At 40.7% G+C, this 22,430-nt stretch overlaps 1 protein-coding gene across 3 annotated transcripts; it reads left to right on the forward strand.

The window, feature by feature from the left end:
- Window positions 1–271: 271 nt before the first annotated feature.
- On the forward strand, window positions 272–20,833 carry rgs8 (regulator of G protein signaling 8). 3 transcript variants are annotated; one of them, XM_020497604.2, is made up of 6 exons: window positions 273–648; window positions 12,961–13,052; window positions 14,203–14,310; window positions 14,547–14,608; window positions 17,773–17,939; window positions 18,851–20,833. In XM_020497604.2, the coding sequence occupies exons 3-6, from the start codon at window positions 14,210–14,212 to the stop codon at window positions 19,043–19,045; spliced, it is 525 nt and encodes a 174-aa protein (XP_020353193.2). In that variant the 5' UTR covers window positions 273–648; window positions 12,961–13,052; window positions 14,203–14,209; the 3' UTR covers window positions 19,046–20,833. The 3 variants fall into 3 exon arrangements, with proteins under 3 accessions (XP_031641647.1, XP_020353193.2, XP_020353191.2); XM_020497602.2 differs by having other exon boundaries at window positions 276–648; window positions 12,961–13,125; XM_031785787.1 differs by having other exon boundaries at window positions 272–648; window positions 12,961–14,310.
- The last annotated feature ends 1,597 nt before the right edge of the window (window positions 20,834–22,430 follow it).

Genomic DNA, 22,430 nt, shown 5'->3' on the forward strand with positions numbered 1-22,430 from the left:
CTGCCAGCATCATTATTCTTTTTTATCAGCTGAATAATGTTTCTGTCCTACCTCACCTCAGTGGTTATCCTGAAAATGCCTCAACATTCTCTGTCCAGAACAGTATTTCTATACAGCCCCTGTGTACAACTGTATATTTCTATACAGCCCCTGTGTACAACTGTATATTTCTATACAGCCCCTGTGTACAACTGTATATTTCTATACAGCCCCTGTGTACAACTGTATATTTCTACACACTGTATTGTTGCCCATATATTGTTTAAAACAACTACTCTGCTGAAGCTTGGCTTGTCCTCTGAGAATTCTCTGAGCATTAACAGCGTTCTCTACCTCTCCCTCCCTCTGTTTCTCCCTTTCTCCATATTCCCCTCTCCATACGCCTGTCTCTGTTTCTCTTTCTCCAATGTTTTCAAACCGATGAGCATGCTGTGTGGCTCCTAGCCTCCTACTCATCACTGCAACTGTAACAGTAACAGCAGAGATATCGCCACTCAAGAGGAGTGCCATCGCCGACATCTACACACACAGTCACACACACACACCAACGTTGGATGAACATCGGCTTATTCTTCTCAAACGTACGCTGGGGATGTAGAGAGAGAGAGAGTGTCCACCTGCGCTTATCTCATACACAACAGGGCTAAGGTAAAGCATCATCCATATTCATCTGGCTAGTAGATAGTTTCATTACGTAAGTAAGTCCCCTATGGATAAGGGATGGGAGGCAGGCTGCCGTTATGTACATCTGCTGTTTTAATGTACTGTATATCTGTCTGATCTTGACTGACATCAGAATATAAAAGATGGAGACTGTTTGTTTACAGGACAGGCAACTGTCATCATCTGGATAATACATACCGTTAGAGACGTAAGTGGAGAATGTGTTTGCTACTCCAAATATATTTGATAATAAATATTCTTGATTATTTACTACAGCAGTGCACTGTTTACAAGTTTTGAAATGTGTGTATGTGTGTGTGTGTGTGTGTGTGTGTGTGTGTGTGTGTGTGTGTGTGTGTGTGTGTGTGTGTGTGTGTGTGTGTGTGTGTGTGTGTGTGTGTGTGTGTGTGTGTGTGTGTGTGTGTGTGTGAATGTCAAACAGTGAAGGAGTCACAGATGGAGAGAGGCGGCTTTGAAGCACCCACACGTCCAACCTACATGTTTCACACCTCTCTCTCTCTCCCTCTGATTTTTTCATCCCCCTACTCAGAAAGTCAAAGCAACTCTTCCTTCCTATTTATTTTTCTTCTCCTTCCTCCCTTCTCTTCTCTCTCAATAGGTATCCCTCTTCCGTTCAGTTTCTCACACAAGCATCTACAGTTAGGTCAATCATTTTTGGCAATGTTGATAAAGATGCAAAAATGACTGCATAAAAGTAATATTACAAATACTGAGCTATGTTGCATGCAAAAACAATGCTAATTGATGTTACTTTATATAATAATGCAATTGCTCAGAGAAAGAGATAATGTTTAAGTCATTAAAAAAATATATTAAAAAGATAGGGGTCAAAATTATGTGGATCTTTCAGCAAGAAAATAACTCCACACACTAAGCAAAATCCACATCGAAATGTTTAGTTGACCACAAAATTGAAATTTTTCAATGGCCATCAGTCTCCGGACTTTTCTATATCTTTTCTATATCTTTTCTATATCCCATTTCCATATCTGGAAACATTCTGCATGGAGGAATGGTCTATGATCCCACCCAACATGTTCTCCAATTTCATGAAATATTTCAGAAAAAGACAACCACCTGGTGTCCCAGGTATAAATCAGTTCCTGATTAGAGGGGAACAATGAAAAAAATGCAGGGGAACTGGCTTCAAGGTCCAGAGTTGAGTTTTAGGGCGCAATAGAATTAAAACAGTGGTGATAATCAGTTTTACCCTTATCTTTAAAAAAAAGCAAATGAATTACTTGTTAAACATTAGCTCTTTCGCTGAGCATTTGTATTAGTATGAAATAATATACATTTCCGCATTTTTGAGCATACAATAATATAGCTCAATGTATGATTTATTTATTTTACAGTCTGTTTTGGTCAACTTTATCAAGGGTGGCAATAATTATGGACCTAACTGTCTCATCCTTGTGTATAGAGAGAATCAACATCTCTCCCTCTATTCTTCCCTCCCTCTCTTCCATCTCTCCATTCCTCCCTCTTCCCTTACCCCTCCCTCTTCCCTTATCTCAGTACTCCTCCCTCTCCTGCATATCTCACACAAGCACCTGCCCCTAATCCAACAAAGATTCTGTGTGGCCACTCTCAACACAGAAACACTATATGAAAGTCTACATTCAAACTGTGAACACGATGGGTTTAAAAGAGCAAACAGCTGTCTAAACATAGATGCAGCTACAATACTTTTAAAACAACTGACCCTACAGATGGTTAGCAACTGTGAAAGTTTTAAACATAATGAGCTGTCAAATTTATACTTTCTGGATGGAGTGGTCTGCAAACCTAATCCCCCAAATAAATTGATTACATAAAAAGCTAAAGTCAGGATTAAGAGCATCATTATATAAGTGGTTATTATCACCACATAGAGCATGAATCCAGACCCCAAAACACACACATACACTGAACAAAGATATAAAAGCAACTTGTAAAGTGTTGGTCCCATATTTCATGAGCTGAAATATATGATCTCAGAAATGTTCGTTTTGCACAAAAAACAGTATTCTCTCAAATGTTGTGCACAAATTAGTTTACATCCCTGTTAGTGAGTATTTCTCATTTTCCAAGATAATCCATCCACCTGACAGGTGTGGCATATCAAGAAGCTGCTTAAAAAGCATGATCATTACACAGGTACACCTTGTGCTGGGGACAATAAAAATGCACTCTAAAATGTGCCGTTTTATCACAAAACCCAATGCCACGGATGTCTCAAGTGTTAAGCGAGCGTGCAATTGGCATGCTGACTGCAGGAATGTCCACACGAGCTGTTGGCAGAGAATTTTATGTAATTTCTCTACCATAAGCCACCTCCAACGTAATTTCTGAGAATTTGGCAGTACGTCCATATGACTTCAAAATGGCAGACCAAGTGTAACCACGCCAGCCCAGGACCTCCACATCCAGCTTCTTCACCTGCAGGAACTTCTGATACCAGCTACCCGGACAGCTGGTGAGGAGTATTTCTGTCTGTAATAATGCCCTTTTGTGGGGAAAAACTCATTCTGATTGGCTGGGCCTGACTCCCCAGTGGGTGGGCCTGGCTCCCAGTTGGTGGGCCTGGCTCCCTAGTGGCTGCGCCAGTAATGTGAAATCAATTGATTAGGGCCTAATTTATTTATTTCAATTGATTGATTTCCTTATATGAACTGTAACTCATTAAAATCGTTGAAATTGTTGCATGTTGCATTTATATTTTGGTTCAGTATATATTTTTAGATGTGCTAAAATGCTTAACAAGTTTTTTTGTAAAACATACAATGATTATAAAACAGAGACAAAAAGCTTAATCTGATGCTCTGCAGAATGTCCCAATTACCGTGACCACTCTGTGCATATATTTATTTTAAATAGTAATATCCTCATCACTCAGGGCTGGATGGGTATGGCCAATCTCAGGGTCATCACAAACCTTGTGTCTTATGCCTCAATCCTCAACTTCCACCTCCATGTGTGTGTGTGCGTGTGCGTGTGCGTGTGTGTGTTTGTGTGTGTGTGTGTGCGTGCTAGCAAGAGATGTGCAGGTGCACATGCATGTGTGCATGCGTGTGTGTCTTACTCATACTTATTTGTCCTGGTTTAGAGTGCCTTAGAGTTTATTGTAGCCTACTGGGCAGCAGTAACTATTCAAATCAAGCAGAAGCAAACTACCACTGTGGGGGAACAAAGTGACATTAACAGGACTGTACATTGATTTACCTGAAGAGAGCAAAGAGTAAAAATAGATAGACTGTATTTGTTTGATGAGCTTAGACTGAGAGGCTTCTGTCCTGGCTTTACCCCATGCCTCTCTAGATGAGCCAAAAATCAGGGCTGATGTGTTCATCAGGATTAAGCCTACTCTATGAGAGTGTTTAGATAACAAGTGTAGGCTAAGTGCTAAGCTGGCGTAAGGCAAGGACATCAGTGAGACTGCTAGCTGCAGAACAGACAACAGGGCTATTTTTACCTGAGTGGGTAAGGTCAATGCCTCTGTGGATAAATCATGATAGCTGGAGGTCCACATAACAATGTTGGAGGGTAGCTGTTGGCAGTGGCTACAGGTAAACAAACAAGGGGGGAAGAAGAGATAGAGAGGGGCAGGGAGGAAGGGATGGAGAAAGAGGAAAATACTAATGGAGAAAGTGATGGAGGGAGAGATGGCGAGTGGGTACAGAGAGAGCGACGGAATCAGTTCAAGCGGAGTCAGGTTTCCCCCTCAGAGACACAGTGGACATTAGATAGACAGACAGTCTCCAGGCTGAAACAGAGAAAAGAGAGCAGCATAGGTCTATAAGACCAGAAATTACCCAAACGGTCCTCCTGCCGGATGCTACACATCAGATGGCCTGACACACTGTCTGTGGGCAGCACGGCTTCCGCAGGAGGCACTTTTCCTTCAGACAGGGTAGCCAAATACACGCAGGTGCAAGTGCACACATTAACACACAAACATAGGCGTCTGAATGTGTCTGAAAGTGGAAGTGCAAAAAGAGGGGGGGGTTCCCAGGGGATTTTTTGTTTTTTGCATTTCCTGCAATTCTTGGGGGAATCCATATTTGTGACTCCTTTCAGGAAACTATGGGTATGTCGTGGCTCACTACTTCACAGGAGAGCCACCATGCAGAAATGCCTTCTGGAACATGTGAACTTTCATCTGCCTTAATAACAAACCTGTATGCCATTTGTAAATTCCAATAAAATTGTTAAATTACAACCGTAGTTGTGTTTGCCACGGAAAAAAGAAGGAACCTTCAAGCTAGCCATGATGGCTGAGAAAATGAGTGGGCTGGACATGCCGAGAGATGAGTTCAGATTGGTCTGCCATGTAGGTAACCCTTTCTAACGAGACTTTTTTGGAAGATATCACTTGGTAGAACTACACAAGTTTTGCTCTCCACTTTTTGGAGGACGGAGTTTTGAAATCAGTGGAATTAGAGTATGATAGGTAAGGAGATTGAGACATTTCTGGCGTGTGATTGCAAATATGCAGACAGAGTCGAAAAGAGAACGCACAGAAGGCTGTTGTATAAAACATCTGTCTCCAGATTACATCTTCAAACTAAGGGCAACAATGACATCCATGACAGAGAGGGAGAAGCATCCATCCATGTATATGGGTAAGATAGTCTAGTTAGCTACATTTTCAGATATTACACATTTCTAATTTTGTCAGAAAGTTGTTTTCATTTCAAGTTAAAATGCTAGCTAACGTTATATGTATGATCTGTGTAGTAATATTATTCGTATCTCAGAGCCATTTGCATTGCTAGTTATAGCCTAATGTTAGCTAGCTAACATTGAACCTGGTTGGTTAGCTACCTGCAGATTCATGCAGTGTGGTAAATGCTATGCGTTGGGATTATGGTTCATTGTTTCGCTAACTTGCTACATGTCTAAACAAAAGACACTATGCAAGTAATAATTTCAGTTGAATGTTCATGATGTCACTGCGACAACCTCTGCTCTGGCTGTCTACTCTGATTTCAGATCACTCTCATCCGACTGTGCCAGAATAACTGTCGAATTTACGAATGCTCAATACCTGTGTCAGTAAACGTTGGCAAAAAATAGTAATTACATTGTTGCCAGCAGCACAGTTGCAGTCACCAACATTCTGGATAACATAAAAGCAGCCTAACCAGCTCTGCTAGGGCGAGTAAAATGGTCAGGGTGAGCTGTTCTCTCATTTGTGTCTGGAAGTAGCTAGCAAGCTAGCCAACGTTAGCCAGTTAGCTTAGGTGCTTGACTGCTGTTTTTATGTCAAAACGCTCAGATAAACCCTACTCCTCAGCCAGCGCATCCAGTGTGCACTCTGAATGCTCCAAGAGAGAAATGCTCTGTCTTTATGAACTGAAAATCTGACAACACTGAGTTTATGAACACCCAGAGCACACTCTGGCACTCCAGACTAAATTTATGAACACACCAGTAGTTTAAACCAGCCTTTAGTCTTGATTCTTTTGTTTGTTTAGTACATGGCCTTACATGTGAATCCTTAAAGAGATCAATGGGGCTAAAGATTATGAGGGTGTGAATTATGCTGAATGGGTGTACCAAAACATTCAAGTGCCATTTTCTCAAAAGTGAGGTTACAAGTTTTCCAACTTTCAAAGCAGAATTACCTTGCCATTGTTCCTCAACTGTGTATGATACAGAATTGTCTAGCTCTGAGTCTCTACTTTTATCCAAGTTGTAGTTTTTCTAAGTGGCTCCCATTTCGGCCAAGCGCATGGCCGAGAGAGCGTGTTCTTTTTTTCATCTCTGGTAAAGACAATAACAATTCTCTGTATTAAATGTTATTGTTTATTTGCGTATTAGGGTACCTAAGGATTGATTATAAACGTTGATTTACTCGTTTGGATAAGTTTATTGGTAAAGTTTGGAATTAATTTAATTAATTTTGTATGTATTTTGATGAAGGGAAACCGAGTGAATTATTGACTGAAGCGCGCCAGCTAAACTGAGTTTTTATGGATATAAATAAGGAATTTATCGAACAAAAGGACCGTTTTTAATAATGTAACTGTAACCTTTTGGACTGCCAACAGAAGAATATCTTCAAAGGTAAATCATTTTCTTCAAAGGTTACACTATTTCTGACTTTCGTGTCGCAACTCCCTGGTTGAAAATGATTTGTTATGCATTTGTGTGCTGGACGCTGTCCTCAGATAATCGCATGGTTTGCTTTCGCCTTAAAGCCTTTTTGAAATCTAACAACAAGTTAAGATTTATTTTGATGTATTGCACTTGTGATTTCATGAAAGTTAAAAATGTATAGTAATTTAATTTGAATTTGGCGCTCTGACATTTCACCGGATGTTGGCCAGGTGGGACGTTACCATCCCGCCTATCCCAAAGAAGTTAATGACGAGTTTGGAGGGTATTATGGCATTAAATGCTGAGCTGTAGCCGATGAACAGCATTCTTACATAGGTATTCCTCTTGTCCAGATGGGTTAGGGCAGTGTGCAGTGTGATTGCGATTGCGTAGGTCTAGGGTGTCAGGTAGGGTGGAGATCATATGGTCCTTGACTAGTCTCTCAAAGCACTTCATGATGACGGAAGTGAGTGCTACAGGGCAATAGTCATTTAGCTCAGTTACCTTAGCTTTCTTGGGAACAGGAACAATGGTGGCCCTCTTGAAGCATGTGGGAACAGTAGACTGGGATAAGGATTGATTGAATATGTCCGTAAACACACCAGCCAGCTAGTCTGTGCATGCTCTGAGGACGCAGCTGGGGATGCCGTCTGGGCAAGCAGGCTTGCGAGGGTTAACACATTCAAATGTTTTAGTCACATTACCTGCAGTGAAGGAGAGCCCGCAGGTTTTGGTAGCGGGCCGTGTCAGTGGCTCTGTATTGTCCTCAAAGTGAGCAAAGAAGTTGTTTCGTTTGTCTGGGAGCAAGACATCATGGTCCACGACAGGGCTGGTTTTCCTTTGTAGTCCATGATTGACTGTAGACCCTGCCACATACCTCTCGTGTCTGAGCCGTTGAATTGTGACTCTTCTTTGTCTCTATACTGATTCGATCATGTTTCCGGTCACCTTGCCCTGATTCAAGCAGTGGTTCGCGCTTTTAGTTTTGCGCGAATGCTGCCATCTATCCACGATTTCTGGTTGGGGAAGGTTTTAATAGACGCTGTAAGTCTACCTTGAGAATCTTGCCTTTTTAAGATGAGACAATAAAATGGTAATTCTGTTTAATAGTAGCCTTTTGAACAGCAACCACAGTGAGTAGGTTACATATTTGACAACAAATCATGAAGAAACAGACTAATAATAAAAATGAGGAATGAGGAAAGCAAAAGTGTTATCTCAGCAAGCACATTAATTGACCGTTCGGCTTTTCCTCCAACATTGACTTTAATTGACGCTGTTGTTTGAAGCGCTGTCACCATGACAATGTTTAAAATGAACTTGTCTTAGCAGCATACATATTTGATGCAACAAGGTTAGAAATGGCTTAGCAGAGCTGTTTAATCAAGACTCAAATATCCTGTGCTTTTCCATTTGATCAGAGACACAGCTATGCTGCTGCGTTTGCAAATGAGGCTCAGCCAAGACCGTTACTTTGTAACTGAATGAAAACATTTTAACAATGAGATTTAACATATTGAAGTTGGGAAAATAGATAGCAAAAATGCACAATGGTGTTAGATGCCTGTAAACAGCTTGGGGGGGGGGTTATATCAAAGGTTTAATCATATAGGCATACTGATTATTTCTCACACTGGAGCTTCTGGAACCTGCCAGTCATTTCTGTCCCAGTGCTCCCTCATCTTCGAGCTGCAGCCTTCTTCATTCCCCTCGGGCCGCTCAAAGATAGAGTACATGATAATACTGATGTCTGAGAGGGCACTCGCCTGGGCTACGGTGGTGTGGGAGCAACAGTCCACCGTTTGCCTCAGTCTGGAGGAGTTTGTGGCGGAAGTATGAAAAGTGTTAAATTCTCCATTGTCAGAAACAGAGAAAATTCAGATGGACCCTGACAAGGTGATAGCGGAGGAACAATGACGTGGGAATCGAGAATTAGAAGGGGTGGAACATTCATTCTTTGTGTGGACGGACCTTAAGAACCTGGAATATCTCCGCACTGCCAAGCGCCTCAACTCAGCAAAGACGGGCCCTGTTATTTACTCATTTCCATTTCACTATCTCCTACCGGCCGCAGTCCAAGAATGTGAATCCTGACGCACTCTCACATCTGTACAGCCCTGCTACTACACCATCAGACCCCAAGACCATCCTCCCTAGTTCTTTTCTACCGGCTGCAATCATCTGGGGAATAGAGAGTATGGTCCGCCAGGCACAGTGTTCCCAATTGGGCCCGTTAACCGGATGTTTGTCCCGGACTCTGTCCATGCTTCAGTCCTGAAATGGGCACATTCCTCGAGACTCACCTCCAAGGCTTTCGACACTGTCAATCACCGTATCCGTATCCGCAGACTCAACAGCCTTGGTTTCACTACTTCTCAGATAGAGTTCAGTGTGTAAAATCGGAGGAACTGTTGTCCGGACTTCTGGCAGTCTCTGTGGGGTGCCACAGGGTTAAATCCTCAGGCCGACTTTTTTCTCTGTATACATCAATGATGTTGCTCTTGCTGCTGGTGATTCTCTGATCCACCTCTACGCAGACGACACCACTCTGTATACTTCTGGCCCTTCTTTGGACACTATGTTAACTAACCTCCAGACGAGCTTCAATGTCATACAACTCTCCTTCCGTGGCCTCCAACTGCTCTTAAATGCAAGTAAAACTAAATGCATGCTCTTTAACAGATCGCTGCCCGCACCTTCCCGCCCGTCCAGCATAACTACTCTGGACGGTTCTGACTTAGAATATGTGGACAACTAAAAATACATAGGTGTCTGGGTAGACTGTAAACTCTCCTTGCAGACTCACACTAAGCATCTCCAATCCAAAATTAAATCTAGAATCGGCTTCCAAAATATCCTTCACTCATGCTGCTAAACATACCGTAGTAAAATTGACTATCCTACCGATCCTTGACTTCGGCCATGTCATTTACAAAACAGCCTCCAACACTCTACTCAGAAAATTGGATGCAGTCTATCACAGTGCCTTCCGTTTGGTCACCAAAGCCCCATATACTACCCACCACTGCGACCTGTATGCTCTCATTGGCTGGCCCTCTCTTCATATTCGTCGCCATACCCACTGGCTCCAGGTCATCTATAAGTCTTTGCTAGGTAAAGCCCCATCTTATCTCAGCTCACTGGTCACCATAACAGCACCCACCCGTAGCACGTGCTCCAGCAGGTATATTTCACTGGTCACACCCAAAGCCAATTCCTCCTTCGGCCACCTTTCCTTGCAGTTCTCTGCTGCCAATGACTGAAACAAACTGCAAAAATCGCTGAAGCTGGAGACTCATATCTCCCTCACTAGCTTTAAGCACCAGCTGTCAGAGCAACTCACAGATCACTGCACCTGAACATAGCCGATCTGTTAATAGCCCATCCAACTACATCCCCATACTGTTATTTATTTTATTTATTTTGCTCCCTTGCACCCCAGTATCTCTACTTGCACACTCATCTTCTGCACATTTATGACTCAAGTGTTTAATTGCTATATTGTAATTATTTAGCCACTCTGGCCGATTCATTGCCTTACCTCCCTTACCCTACCTCACTTGCATACACTGTATATAGACTTTTTCTGTTGTATTATTGACTGTATGTTTGTTTTTCCATGTGTAAGTCTGTGTTGTTTGTGTCGCACTGCTTTGCTTTATCTTGGCCAGGTCACAGTTGTAAATAAGAACTTGTTCTCAACTAGCCTACCTGGTTAAATAAAGGTGAAATTAAAAATACAAATAAAGAGCCTGCGCTACAGCGAAGCCTAATCAGAAATACCATGCATCATGGTTGTTATAGGCAAAGTGAAACGATACAATGAATTTGCTTGTGGTGCCCTCATCTCAAATTATATTTAACAACACCATTGGACCAACACCATCTGACAGGAAACAATGATACAAATGTAACAACAGCACAACAAAATAGATAAACAATTTGATTTTGCAGGTGCCTTTTCATTTTAAACACCAGTGGTGCAACTAGTGCTTTCTAAATGCACTGAACCAAAACAGTGGCGTGCGGGTGTGAAGCAAAACTTTCCAGAGTTCAAAACCATTCATCTTGAAGGACGGGGGCGGTGGTGCAAAATACAATTTTTAATTATACTATATAAAAAAAATTGCATATCTATTTTAATACAGACTAGCTGAAAACACCACTAATTATTCAAAATGACAATTTACCCAATGGATCATGATCATTCTCTGGTAAAAAGTGGGGGTGCAAAAAAGGACACAGAGTTCTTCAGTGTTCCCATCTTTTAACTAATAAACACACTGGGATATTTAATGCAAGAAATGCTTTTCTTAATTTCTAATGCAACATTTAGGATAGATAATAATGTACTATAGCGACAGAGAGAAACTCTACAAGGTGAGAGACTGCTTGCATCAATTCAGGGTTGTTGTTATTCATGCAGCGTTTTATACTGTGCTGGGTAATTTTTTTCAACAACTAATAGATTGATTTGAAGTGATACATGTTCGTTGCCAAATGGCTGCTGAGAGTGATGTTTGCTTGACAGATGGACATGCCAGGATCTGCTCTCCAACTACATTCTCCACACTAAGAACAAGAAAACCAGGGCAAAGGAAACATTGAAAATAACGCAATGCACCAAAACGATATCAAAGGGAATTTCAAGACTTTCAGGGTCCCTTTAAAGTAACCAGGCATCTTTGAAGAGGAATTGATAATGTTGGCATGTTCAAAATTCATGATGCAACATGACATCCCCATTTTTTCTGACACATTAAAATTCAGACTCCTTTTTATAGCTGCGCCTCCAGGAGTCTGTGCTTGCTGCATGGCTGAATAAAACATAAAGTGGCTTCCCCCTGACTGCACGGATTTGTCAGAGAACTTTATAAATAGCTCTGCAGGCAGGCAGGCAGGCACGTGTACCCACCCCATGTAGGCAAAAAAAGATTCCTCCCGCTGCTAAGTAGAGTAGAGAGAGAACAGGAAAACACAGATCTGCTTTCCAACGCAGAGAGACTGCAGACTGGTTTGAAATCTGCAATCAGCAGACGTATATTCCAAAAAGATTGATACCTGGAAAAGATATGCATCTTGAAATGCATTAATATTTGTGATATATCTGTCGTAATTAGTTTGCAGTTATCTTCAAAAATCTACGACACAGTAATCGGTGGAGCACCATTAATTTCTCAAAATACTAGCAACTATTAATGTCGTTAGTCTCAAAGGGGTTCAAAATTCACACTTTGTGACATCATTTGGTTTTATATACTGTAGTTTCATCATGTGACCTCCGTATCACTGACGCTTAAAACTATATATGCCCATACGTTAATATTTGCAGTGTTAGGCTGACTAATGCAACAAAACATTGTAGAAGATATATCAGAACATCTTCAGAAAAATGAAAAAATGAAATGCTTAAAAAGCTTAGAAATCAATTCCACATCTCCCTGTTGTTGATTTTGATTGCAAATAACAAGTATTTTTCTCAAGAGACTCCTGGGAGAGCTGTATACCCAGTCATTTTCTATTTTTCAAGTTACCACACACAAATACAAGGACTAACGGACACACAGACAAACACACCACACACACAAACACACACCGAGCATCATAACAAATCAGCTCTGCCTAGATAGAATCTATGAGTGGAATCTTAAGAGTACATGATAAGAAAGCCCATTAATTCCAGTAAAGTGCTTTTCTCTAGAAACATGAGTGGTACGTTTCATGCAATGTTCCCAATTACAGCAGACGGAAAAGCAATCCACAATATCGCCTCCTTCAACACCCATCAATGTTTGTAGAGGAAGTGTTTGTTCAGATAGATTCTAAAATACAGTAATGTAGTACATTTTTGCAGACACTTCCATCCAAATTGACCTAGAGTTTACACATCATGTATTGAGTATGTGTGGCACATGCAGGAATCAAACCAACAACCCCAGTGTTGCTAGCAGCACCATGCTCCATCCAACTGAACCATCTTAACCACAAATTGTTTTGGAAACTAGTGGCCTTTAGGGATCAAGCTTATTGAATAAGATAAGCTTTAGGGACCCAATCAGTTTGTTGATATTGTGGTGGGACTTCAGGTGGCATCTGGCATTAGGACAATGAGCACCAATGGGAGTAATAATTACACTAACTACCTTGCTGTTGTTCACTATAAAAATGCATGACTTTATTTCTCTCCAACAGAGAACTCCAGCAACCACCAGTGATCTTAGAGGAGTCCTTGGATTACTGAAGCTTGACTGACCATTCTAACAAAACCAAAAGGCAAAGCAACAGTGATCTTAGAGGAGTCCTTGGATTACTGAAGCTTGACTGACCATTCTAACAAAACCAAAAGGCAAAGCAACAGTGAGTAATCTAACAGCTTACCCACTAGCGGGATGGAGATTGTGTCCCTTATGTAACCAACTATTGATGGGAGTACTCATTCCACTCATTCCATTCCAGCATATTAGGCACTCACTGCGGTGCTTGGTTTGTTTGGTCTGTGTGTTATCAGGGGGACTAGATGCATGGTAGAGAAGCTCGTGGCTCACTACCCAGATTGAATGTTCTCTAGTGGCTAGCTGATGGGTATGTTGCCTGCTCCATATGGAGCTACACCTGCTGTAAATGTCTATCTGGGCATTTAGAGCAATGACTCTTATCAGACCCATCAGTATGTCTGATCTGTCTAATCCTACAGCAGCTGGCCAATAGGTAATGATATTAAACATCACTTTTTGATTATATCTACAACTGGAGTGCATGAAACAGCATAGACAAAACATTGATCAGATTGATTGTGTGATATGTACTGTAGTGTGAGAGAGTAAGCAGAAAAATGTTGAAAGCAAATGACCATGCGTCATCAGGTCGGTGCAGACGAAACAAATGTGAAGTGATGTTTGGCAAACTTCATCAGGCACATCCTGAACCAGCTCTCCACCTCCTCCAACATCTGAATCCATTTTCTTATGCAGTCATTCAAAGGGTCAGTACACTGATTGAAGACCATGGCCTTGCTTATGACTGATGCATTAACATACTGCCTATAGGCAGGAGGTTAACATTGTTACCTGTTAATCCATTAGGAGACACTTTTATCCAGAGCTATTTACTGCAGTGAGTGCATACATTTTCCTTCTGGTCCCCCATGTGAATTGCACCCAGAACCCTGGCGTTGCAAGCAACTGTGTGGCTCAGTTGGATACGAGCACTTTCTGAGAAGACTATGCTCAGAGCTGCAAGCTGTAGGTGTACATGGAAATAGCTCAGTCTTTAGTTAGCTACTGTAAAAAAAAGCTGTGAAGAGAAATGTATACATCAGAAGACAATCAATGTGATCTGCATCTGATATCATGTGTTTTGATGTTATGTGATCAATATTCAGAAATGTACTGTACTTTCTTAAATGCTTGTATTCTATTCTTCCCGTCATTTGAGCATAACCATGAAGACCAGACTAGCCTGCCTGTCCAATAAGTCTGACTCCTACACCGACTTCACTGAGTTCCTGCCCCCTGCCCAAGACAGGACCACCAGATGCCTAAAGTAAGTAGACCTTTATATCCGATTGCATGGTGTCAGTCTCTCCCATTCATATAGTATTTAGATATTATTTCTCCCAAAACTATGGATATGTAATAGGACTACTACACAATAGATGGTGTAGGCTCTTTTAAAACAAACCTTTGAAACTGTGAATATCTGTGTGTTGACAACCTGCAACTGCATATTTGCATACACATTTAAAAACATGTGTCTCAGTATCTCTGTCTTTCCTTCAGGCTGACAAAAGACGAGGTCATTCGATGGGCAGATTCCTTCGATGTTCTTCTATCGCACAAGTGTAAGTGAAATTTAAATGATAGTCCCTTTTATATTAAAAAGTAACAGTCGATCCTTCTCTTTAGAGTTAGATATAAATATTTAACCTTTTATCAACCAACCCTGCAAAAAACTGGGAGTCCATGTCATTGTTAGCGAACTGTTCGAAGCAAACCAGGCAACTGTACTGATGACATTTTCTCCTCCGTCCCATTCTGTACTCTTTCTGTTTGTCCCTTTGACAAAATGCTTGCCTATGTATTTCCTTTGACAAGAGGATTGTTTATCTGTTCCCTATCTGAGGATGGCTTTCCACATCAGCCCATTTCTCTTCCCCTAAACCCTTCTTATTTAACATCCCCTATCTGTCTGGTTATTGATGTGTAGCACTCCACAACACACAATGAGACACACTCTTGGTTGTGACCTTCTCTGTGTATTACACAATAACACACATACAAACACATGTTCACGCGCAAATACACACATGCAAACACATGCAGATGTTCACGTGCACACACACACACATGTACACGCAGAAATAGCTGTGATAACTAGGCTCTCCACAGGGATTGGGAAATTACATTGCACAGAAGACTTTAGTATTATATTTGTTTTGATTTTGTAGTGCATCAATGAACACCACCTAGCTGCGTTTGAATATTACTAGTTGTTCCTTCCAAAACCAGAACCTGGATGGTGTGCTGTGCAATGCACAGGGCAGGTTTTGCACTAGAAAAAGTTGACCTCTAAACCGCTGACTGATTCTGGCTTCATAATCATTATATCAGGCTTTGTTCTTCCAGTGTTCTTGAAAAGCAAACTAAATGTCTTACATTTTCTGTTGTCTTATTGTGCTGTTCCTTTGTTAGGATGCCTAATAGCTCAATAAATATGTTGTCCAAACTAGAGATATAAACATGTACACACAAATCAAGTCATATGTTAATGAACATTTGCAAAAACATTGCATGTGTGCATGTCTCATGTTAGTATTTGTAAGTAATGAGTTAATCAAGCATAGTATACAGTATCCTGTTGACCCCACTGCCAACTGTTTAACTGGTGGTGTAGTTTGTATAACATAGACAAATTGGTGTGAACTTGATGGTTTGAAGTCGCATCCACACCTTATTTAACCAGGTAGGCCAGTTGAGAACAAGTTCTCATTTACAACTGTGTCCTGGCCAAGATAAAGCAAAGCAGTGCGACACAAACAACACAGAGTTACACATGGAATAAACAAACGTACAGTCAATAACACAATAGAAAAGTCTACATAGAGTGTGTGCAAATGTAGTAAGATTAGGGAGGTAAGGCAATAAATAAGCCATAGTGGCGAAATAATTACAATTGAGCAATTAAACACTGGAGTGATAGATGTGCAGAAGATGAATGTGCAAGTAGAGATACTGGGGTGCAAAGGAGCAAAGAAAAAATAACAATATCGGGATGAGATAGTTGGGTGGGCTATTTACAGATTGGCTGTGTACAGTGTGTACAGGTGCAAATATTATCTTCAAATGACAAATATTATCTTCAGACACAAAGGGGCAAAGAGACAGACTTTAGTATCCGGCTTCACAGAACATAAAGGAGTGAATCAAGACACACGCACACACACAACTTTATAATCACATAAGAGGAACAGAAGCAGTACTATTTGTTCCCATGCCTTGGTCACATTGGCTCTGTCCTCACCTCCTGATTTAGCACTTATTGGATCTAACAGGAGAACACAGTTATCACATTCACCCGGCCGATCATATAACCACAGCCCATTTGTATCACAGCTAATCCTATTTATCTGGTTGCCCTTTGCTTCTGGCTGGGTACCTTAGGCAACCTATCTGTGATGATGTGGTTTGTGACTGCTTCTCATTTCTATGGGAGTCCATTTTATGCTGAACTAAATAAGCCTCAATTCAACATTCATGTATATGTTTTTCAATATTTATTAACAACAACGTTTATGTAAACATTACTTAAAGAAAATCGAAAATCCTTTCAGGGTTTGAAATGTACACTGACCTACATTCACACATTAGAAGGCCTTGGCTTCATTAACAAATAGACTATTCCTAAAGACGCTGATTAAAAATAAAGCAGCGAGAGAAAATCTTCCTCCAAGAAAGGTTCAATGCCTCAGGGATCTATTTTTATTTCTAACAATGTCTGTTGACAAGACTACATGCAGTAAGTGTCCTTCTGGTGATCTTCCTAAAACCATTGTTTAGTAAGAGTGTGTGGCTAATGTTGGTGATTGGGCCTGATGGCCTACTCTCCTGGCGCTCCTGCTGGGCAAATGTTAAGCAAATACAGGCAAGAGAAAATAGCAAGTGAGGGAGGGAGGATGGATAAAACATGTCATGATGACACGGCCGATTGTAAAACAAGACCTCCCTCCATGTTATCATTGATGTCAGACAAATTGATCCCCACTTTGATTGATGAAGACAAAAAAGTTCATTGGAAGGTTGTGGGACACATTTTTGCGTTCTAGTCGCAGGGCTGTTTAATGTACTGAGAATGAAAGCACACTTGTAACGCGATTCGTCTTCCTCTGACGAGGAGTATGAAAGATCGGACCAATGTGCAGCGTGGTAAGTGTTTGTCATTTTTTATGAAGAGTCACTGAACACGAAAATACAAAATAACAAAGTGAAAGACAGAAACGAAAAAAGAAACAGTTCTGTATGGAGGAAACACAGACACATAAAACAATCACCCACAACTCAAGTGGGATAAACAGGCTGCCTAAGTATGGTTCTCAATCAGAGACAACGATTGACAGCTGCCTCTGATTGAGAACCATACCAGGCCAAACACATAGAAAACCAAAACTAGAACAACACATACTGTAGAATGCCCACCCCAACACACGCCCAGACCAGCCTAAAATAGAAACAAAAAAAGGAACTAAGGTCAGGACGTGACACTCCTCATCTCAGACAATATCAATGCATGATAATCAACCCTGTTATTATATGCATCAAGGGAACTACAAGTGGTCTCTGTGGAAAAAAACACATCAGTTCCAAAAAAACTGGCCCATGTTCAGAAATAGGTGCTGGGATACGATATAGATCTTTGTAAAGACACACACACTCTCTCTCTCACACAGACACACACACACTTGCTGTCCATTAGCCCCTCTAACTGGCTGATGGATGTTTTGTGTCGTAGATGGCCTGGCTGCCTTCCGGGCTTTTCTCAAGACGGAGTTCAGCGACGAGAACATTGAGTTCTGGATGGCCTGCGAGGAATATAAAAAAATCAAGACTCCCGCTAAACTGGTGACCAAAGCCAACAAGATCTACAATGAGTTTATCGATGTCAAGGCTCCCAGAGAGGTTTGTGTTGGATCAACCAGCTAATGATGCAAAATACACATTTTGTCAGTTTTATTGTGACTGTGCAGTGTTTCCAGATTTCTATGAAATATGACCTATAATTAATTACAATATGAGTAAAATAGTTTTGGTTTGTAGATGTTCAGGAGATGGCTCAGTTGGTACAACATGGCACTTGTAACACCATGATTGTGGGTTCAATTCCCATGATGAAAATATACGCATCTGCTCTGGATAAGAGCATCTACTAAATGACTCAAATGTAAATGTTCAATAACTGTCAGCAACATTTTAACTAACTGTACCTTATTCTTAAACACAACCCTAACTGTAACTTTAGCATGCAATTGCTTATTAAAACATAGTCATACTATCAACAACCTATCTGTAAATCATCTATATGGGATAACGTGTCACCATAAAGTACGTTATAAAGCAGATTTTCTGTGTTGGAACGGTGTAGATTTAATCCTCCAACAGAATGGTTATACCGGTCATTTAACATATTCATGCGAGTAGACCGCTGATTGGCCAGCTCAGCCAATGAGCCAACATGACACCAGGGAAAACACACGTTTAAAAGTTCATATTCTGTTAACTAGGACCCAAATGATGTTGATGACTCATCCTATACTCGTTTTTGTGGCCAAAGCGTAAATTGGGGAGAAAAAAAAGTTGGTGAAAATGCTTGCTATGTTCCATATCAATGCTAAGGGTTGTGTTTGTTTTTAAACAATCCACAACTCTGCAATATTACAGATAGGTACACATGAATATACATACTTTGATTATATGGGATAAAACTCATTTTGATACTGTCTTCAATTTTGATACTGTTTTTCATAGAACATTGACACACTTAGATGATTCAGATATCTAATGTTTATTTTTCACTCCCTTGGTCAATGTAGGTAAACATAGACTTCCGTACACGGGAGGTGACGAGACAGAGCCTTGAGGAGCCCACTCCTTCCAGTCTGAACGAGGTCCAGGCCAGGGTCCACAGCCTCATGGAGAAAGACTCTTACCCACGCTTCCTCCGCTCCCAGATCTACCAGGACTTACTCAAAACGCAGTACACACACTGCCAACGGAACTCTGTCTGAAGAACACACACGTGCAGCCGCAGATACATATACGCACACTTAAGTGATAATGCCGTGAAGCCAGTGTTTGGAGGATATATTGGCACTAGGCCAGAGACAAAGTCGAGGGTTGGCAAACCGTGCCAATATATGCCCTAACATAAACTTCTTGGACATTATTACTTTTATACAACGGGTTAGCAACATATTCAAATAATGATTGACGTATTTTCATTAAAAACATTCATTTGATAAATGTATTCATACTATTTCATCCTTCCACAATATATTGTCCCAAATCTAGGGTTGCTACCCAAGCTGGCTGGTTGTTCATTCTATCGGTTCAGTTGCTAGAGACGCGACCCAGTCATTCAGATGTTTTGTTCTGTATCTATGGAGGCGACACAGTCGTTCCTTCTAAATATTCCATTGCCATACTGGCTAGCAACGTTCGTATCCCTTGCTTGCTAGCTAGAAAACTATGGCTAACTTACAGTCACATCAAAAAGTGCAGCCAGAATAACAGCAAGCATTTGCATTTGTTTAAGCTGTTTTCTAGTGACATTTATTTGGATACATCCATAACAATGAGCTAGTGAGGCGCAATTTCACCTGGCATATAACTTCTGCTCACTCGTCAGGATACAGTCGTTGAGAGGAGCTAGCCAACAACACAGCTAATGCAATCACTTCAAACTGAAGCTGGAAAGACTGCAAACTAGCTGCACTTCATTTCGTTTTACCTTGTTTCAATTGATATTTCTTTGTATATATATCCATAAAAAATTATGCCAGCTGATTCATGATTTCGACTGGCTGAGAAACGCAGCTTGCCTGTTGGTCTCGTTCCGACTCCCGACACGTTCATTACTATGGGACAGCTGGAGATCGATACTGAATATTGAAACAATGTTGTAAATGTCAGAGAGACATGCTACAAGGTTTATACAAATCTCCTCTGTTGAAAACTAAATGTTAGTCTAAAATAAATGTGAGATAATATCTAGATGCTTTTTATAGTGGAGATCAAGTTTATAAATTGCTTGGCTGGGCTGATGAGACAGTGGATTGCGCAGTCAGATGGAACAAAGTAAATAGGCATTTTAAGTTCATAGATTTAGCCAGTGGTAACTTGTGGAATAGACACCGGCTGGATTGCTGTTTTAACCAATCAGAATTCAGGATTAGACCCACCCGTTGTATAAACACACACACATACAAACACACACACACACTTCTTCAGTAGTTAGAAGAACACAAGTAACCATTATTCCTCAAGTCCTAACTTGAGATATATGTGCGTAACTCGATTTCAGTCTCCCATTGACATAGTGAATCATGTGAAAGTTTAAGTTAAAATATTAAGTTTAGGTATCAACTTAGGATTCTAACAGAGGGATTCATAGAATTTAGACATATCGTGATATTGTGTCGAGCTAGTTTGCACTTAGAAAACAAAATACCACAAGACCTTGTACTGTGTATACTTGTATTACTCTTATTAGACAACGTGTTGTTTTTGTTCTTGTGTATTTATCCTCTCAATATATACTTATTTTGAAGTTGATACGTTTCTGGGAATTTTATTCAACTTTTGCAGCATGTCATGTTCTATATATACTGTAATATTCTTTCAGATTATTAATATTTTGATTATTATTCTTTAAAAATTACATAGAATATAGAGTATAATTGAATTATTGATGATATACACACTTTAAAAGATATGATTTAAACTTACTGTGGATCAGTGAAACTGCATGAGTAAAATATAAAATATACATATTTGCAATGGTTTGTTCATAGTGGTGCATACCTTGAAAGTAATGTCCTCTTGAGTTTTTTTCTATAAAAATGAAATGACCTGTTGTCAAGCTGAATTTTATACACAGACAAAATGCACACAGATACAGACCAAACCAACGAACACATAACACCTCCGGAGAGAGGGCGAGAGCGAGAGGGAAGATAAAGATGAAGAAGACAGGGACAGCATCTGGTTATTTAGGAGGGGGTTTAGTAAAAACTCAAAACAGGTGCAGGTGTCAAAAATGTGTGTTTGCTGTGCCAGCCATGAGGGATCTGTGCCCTTTGAATGTGTAGGCCAGGTGCCCAGTGGTCTCGCCCACTGCACCACTTAGTTCGCCTGCTGTGTATATGTAAGTTGTTGAGTCACTGTGGGGAAGAGGACCAGGGGAAATGTAGGCCAGTGTTCTCATTCGTAGACACACGAGCAGTACACGGGCAGCACACGGGCAGCACATGGGCCGATGTAGGTCAATAGACAAACAACACACCCACTGAGCTACGTTGGATATTATTGATGATGATGGTTGTGTAATTGTGATGATTATGATGGGCATGCATGTTGCTAATAGCAGTAGTAATGGTACTCCTTTCTTACATAAAATAAGTCATCAACATCATGTTTTTGGCTGATCCTTTTTTGAATGTTATTTCCACAAAACAAATCTTTCTATATTTATTTGCAGTAAAGAGAAACAAATGTCCAAAGCAAACTGTTGGCAAGGCAACACTTGTTCTACTTCACTAATGAGAAATCTAACAAACGTGCCACACTCTCTCTCTCCTCTCTCTGTAGCTTCCTAATCAATAGCAAACGCAATCACCTGCCCAGAGCCTGCTGCTGTTATGATTGCTCCTCACTCATCACATTTACAGAGAAACAACAACAACAGTCCCAGAGAGTAGAAACCCATATGCCTCCATCCAAAAGATGGTGACTTTACATATTGATTGTTATTGACAAAATCACTTAAAATGGCACATTGGTGTGAGTGAAGTAAGACACCTGTGATCAACATGTTATTTCCCAGGCTTCCATTGTGTAGTGAAAGATAAGCACCAAATCTCAGCATGCTAGAGTTAATCAGTTAGCAGTCTATGTTGATCATATGGCCAAAAGGCGAGATACCTCTATGCAGTCGTTAAACCCAGTCAAACAATGGGTAGCATGTGGTCAACACCTCAAGGTTCTGTTAGTGTAGTATTCAATAAACTGGACATTATTCACGCTCAGTCCCTCCTCTGAGGCAGAGGAGCTGTGAAATGGTTTTATCACAGGGCAATAAAACAGACAAAACAGTGATCACATTACATGCAGTCACTGAGCAACTGTCTCAGCCCAGTCAATATGCTATGAAGGAACCAGCCAAACACAAGGGAAGTACATAGCAACAAGAGGTGTTGGAGACAAGCAAAACACAAGGAAAATTGAGGGCCACTCCCTTATTGAAAAAACACATGAATTTCACATGTGAACACGTGGGAGTGTTCCAAAAGTACACGTTTTCATGTGATCACTTGTGACAACATGTAAAGCAACGTGTGATAAAATGAAACTACACATCTGAAAACGTGATCACATATGAAGTGTTCCAAAAAC

This window comes from Oncorhynchus kisutch, linkage group LG13 (assembly GCF_002021735.2).
Source record: "Oncorhynchus kisutch isolate 150728-3 linkage group LG13, Okis_V2, whole genome shotgun sequence".
NCBI classification, from domain to species: Eukaryota; Metazoa; Chordata; class Actinopteri; order Salmoniformes; family Salmonidae; genus Oncorhynchus; species Oncorhynchus kisutch.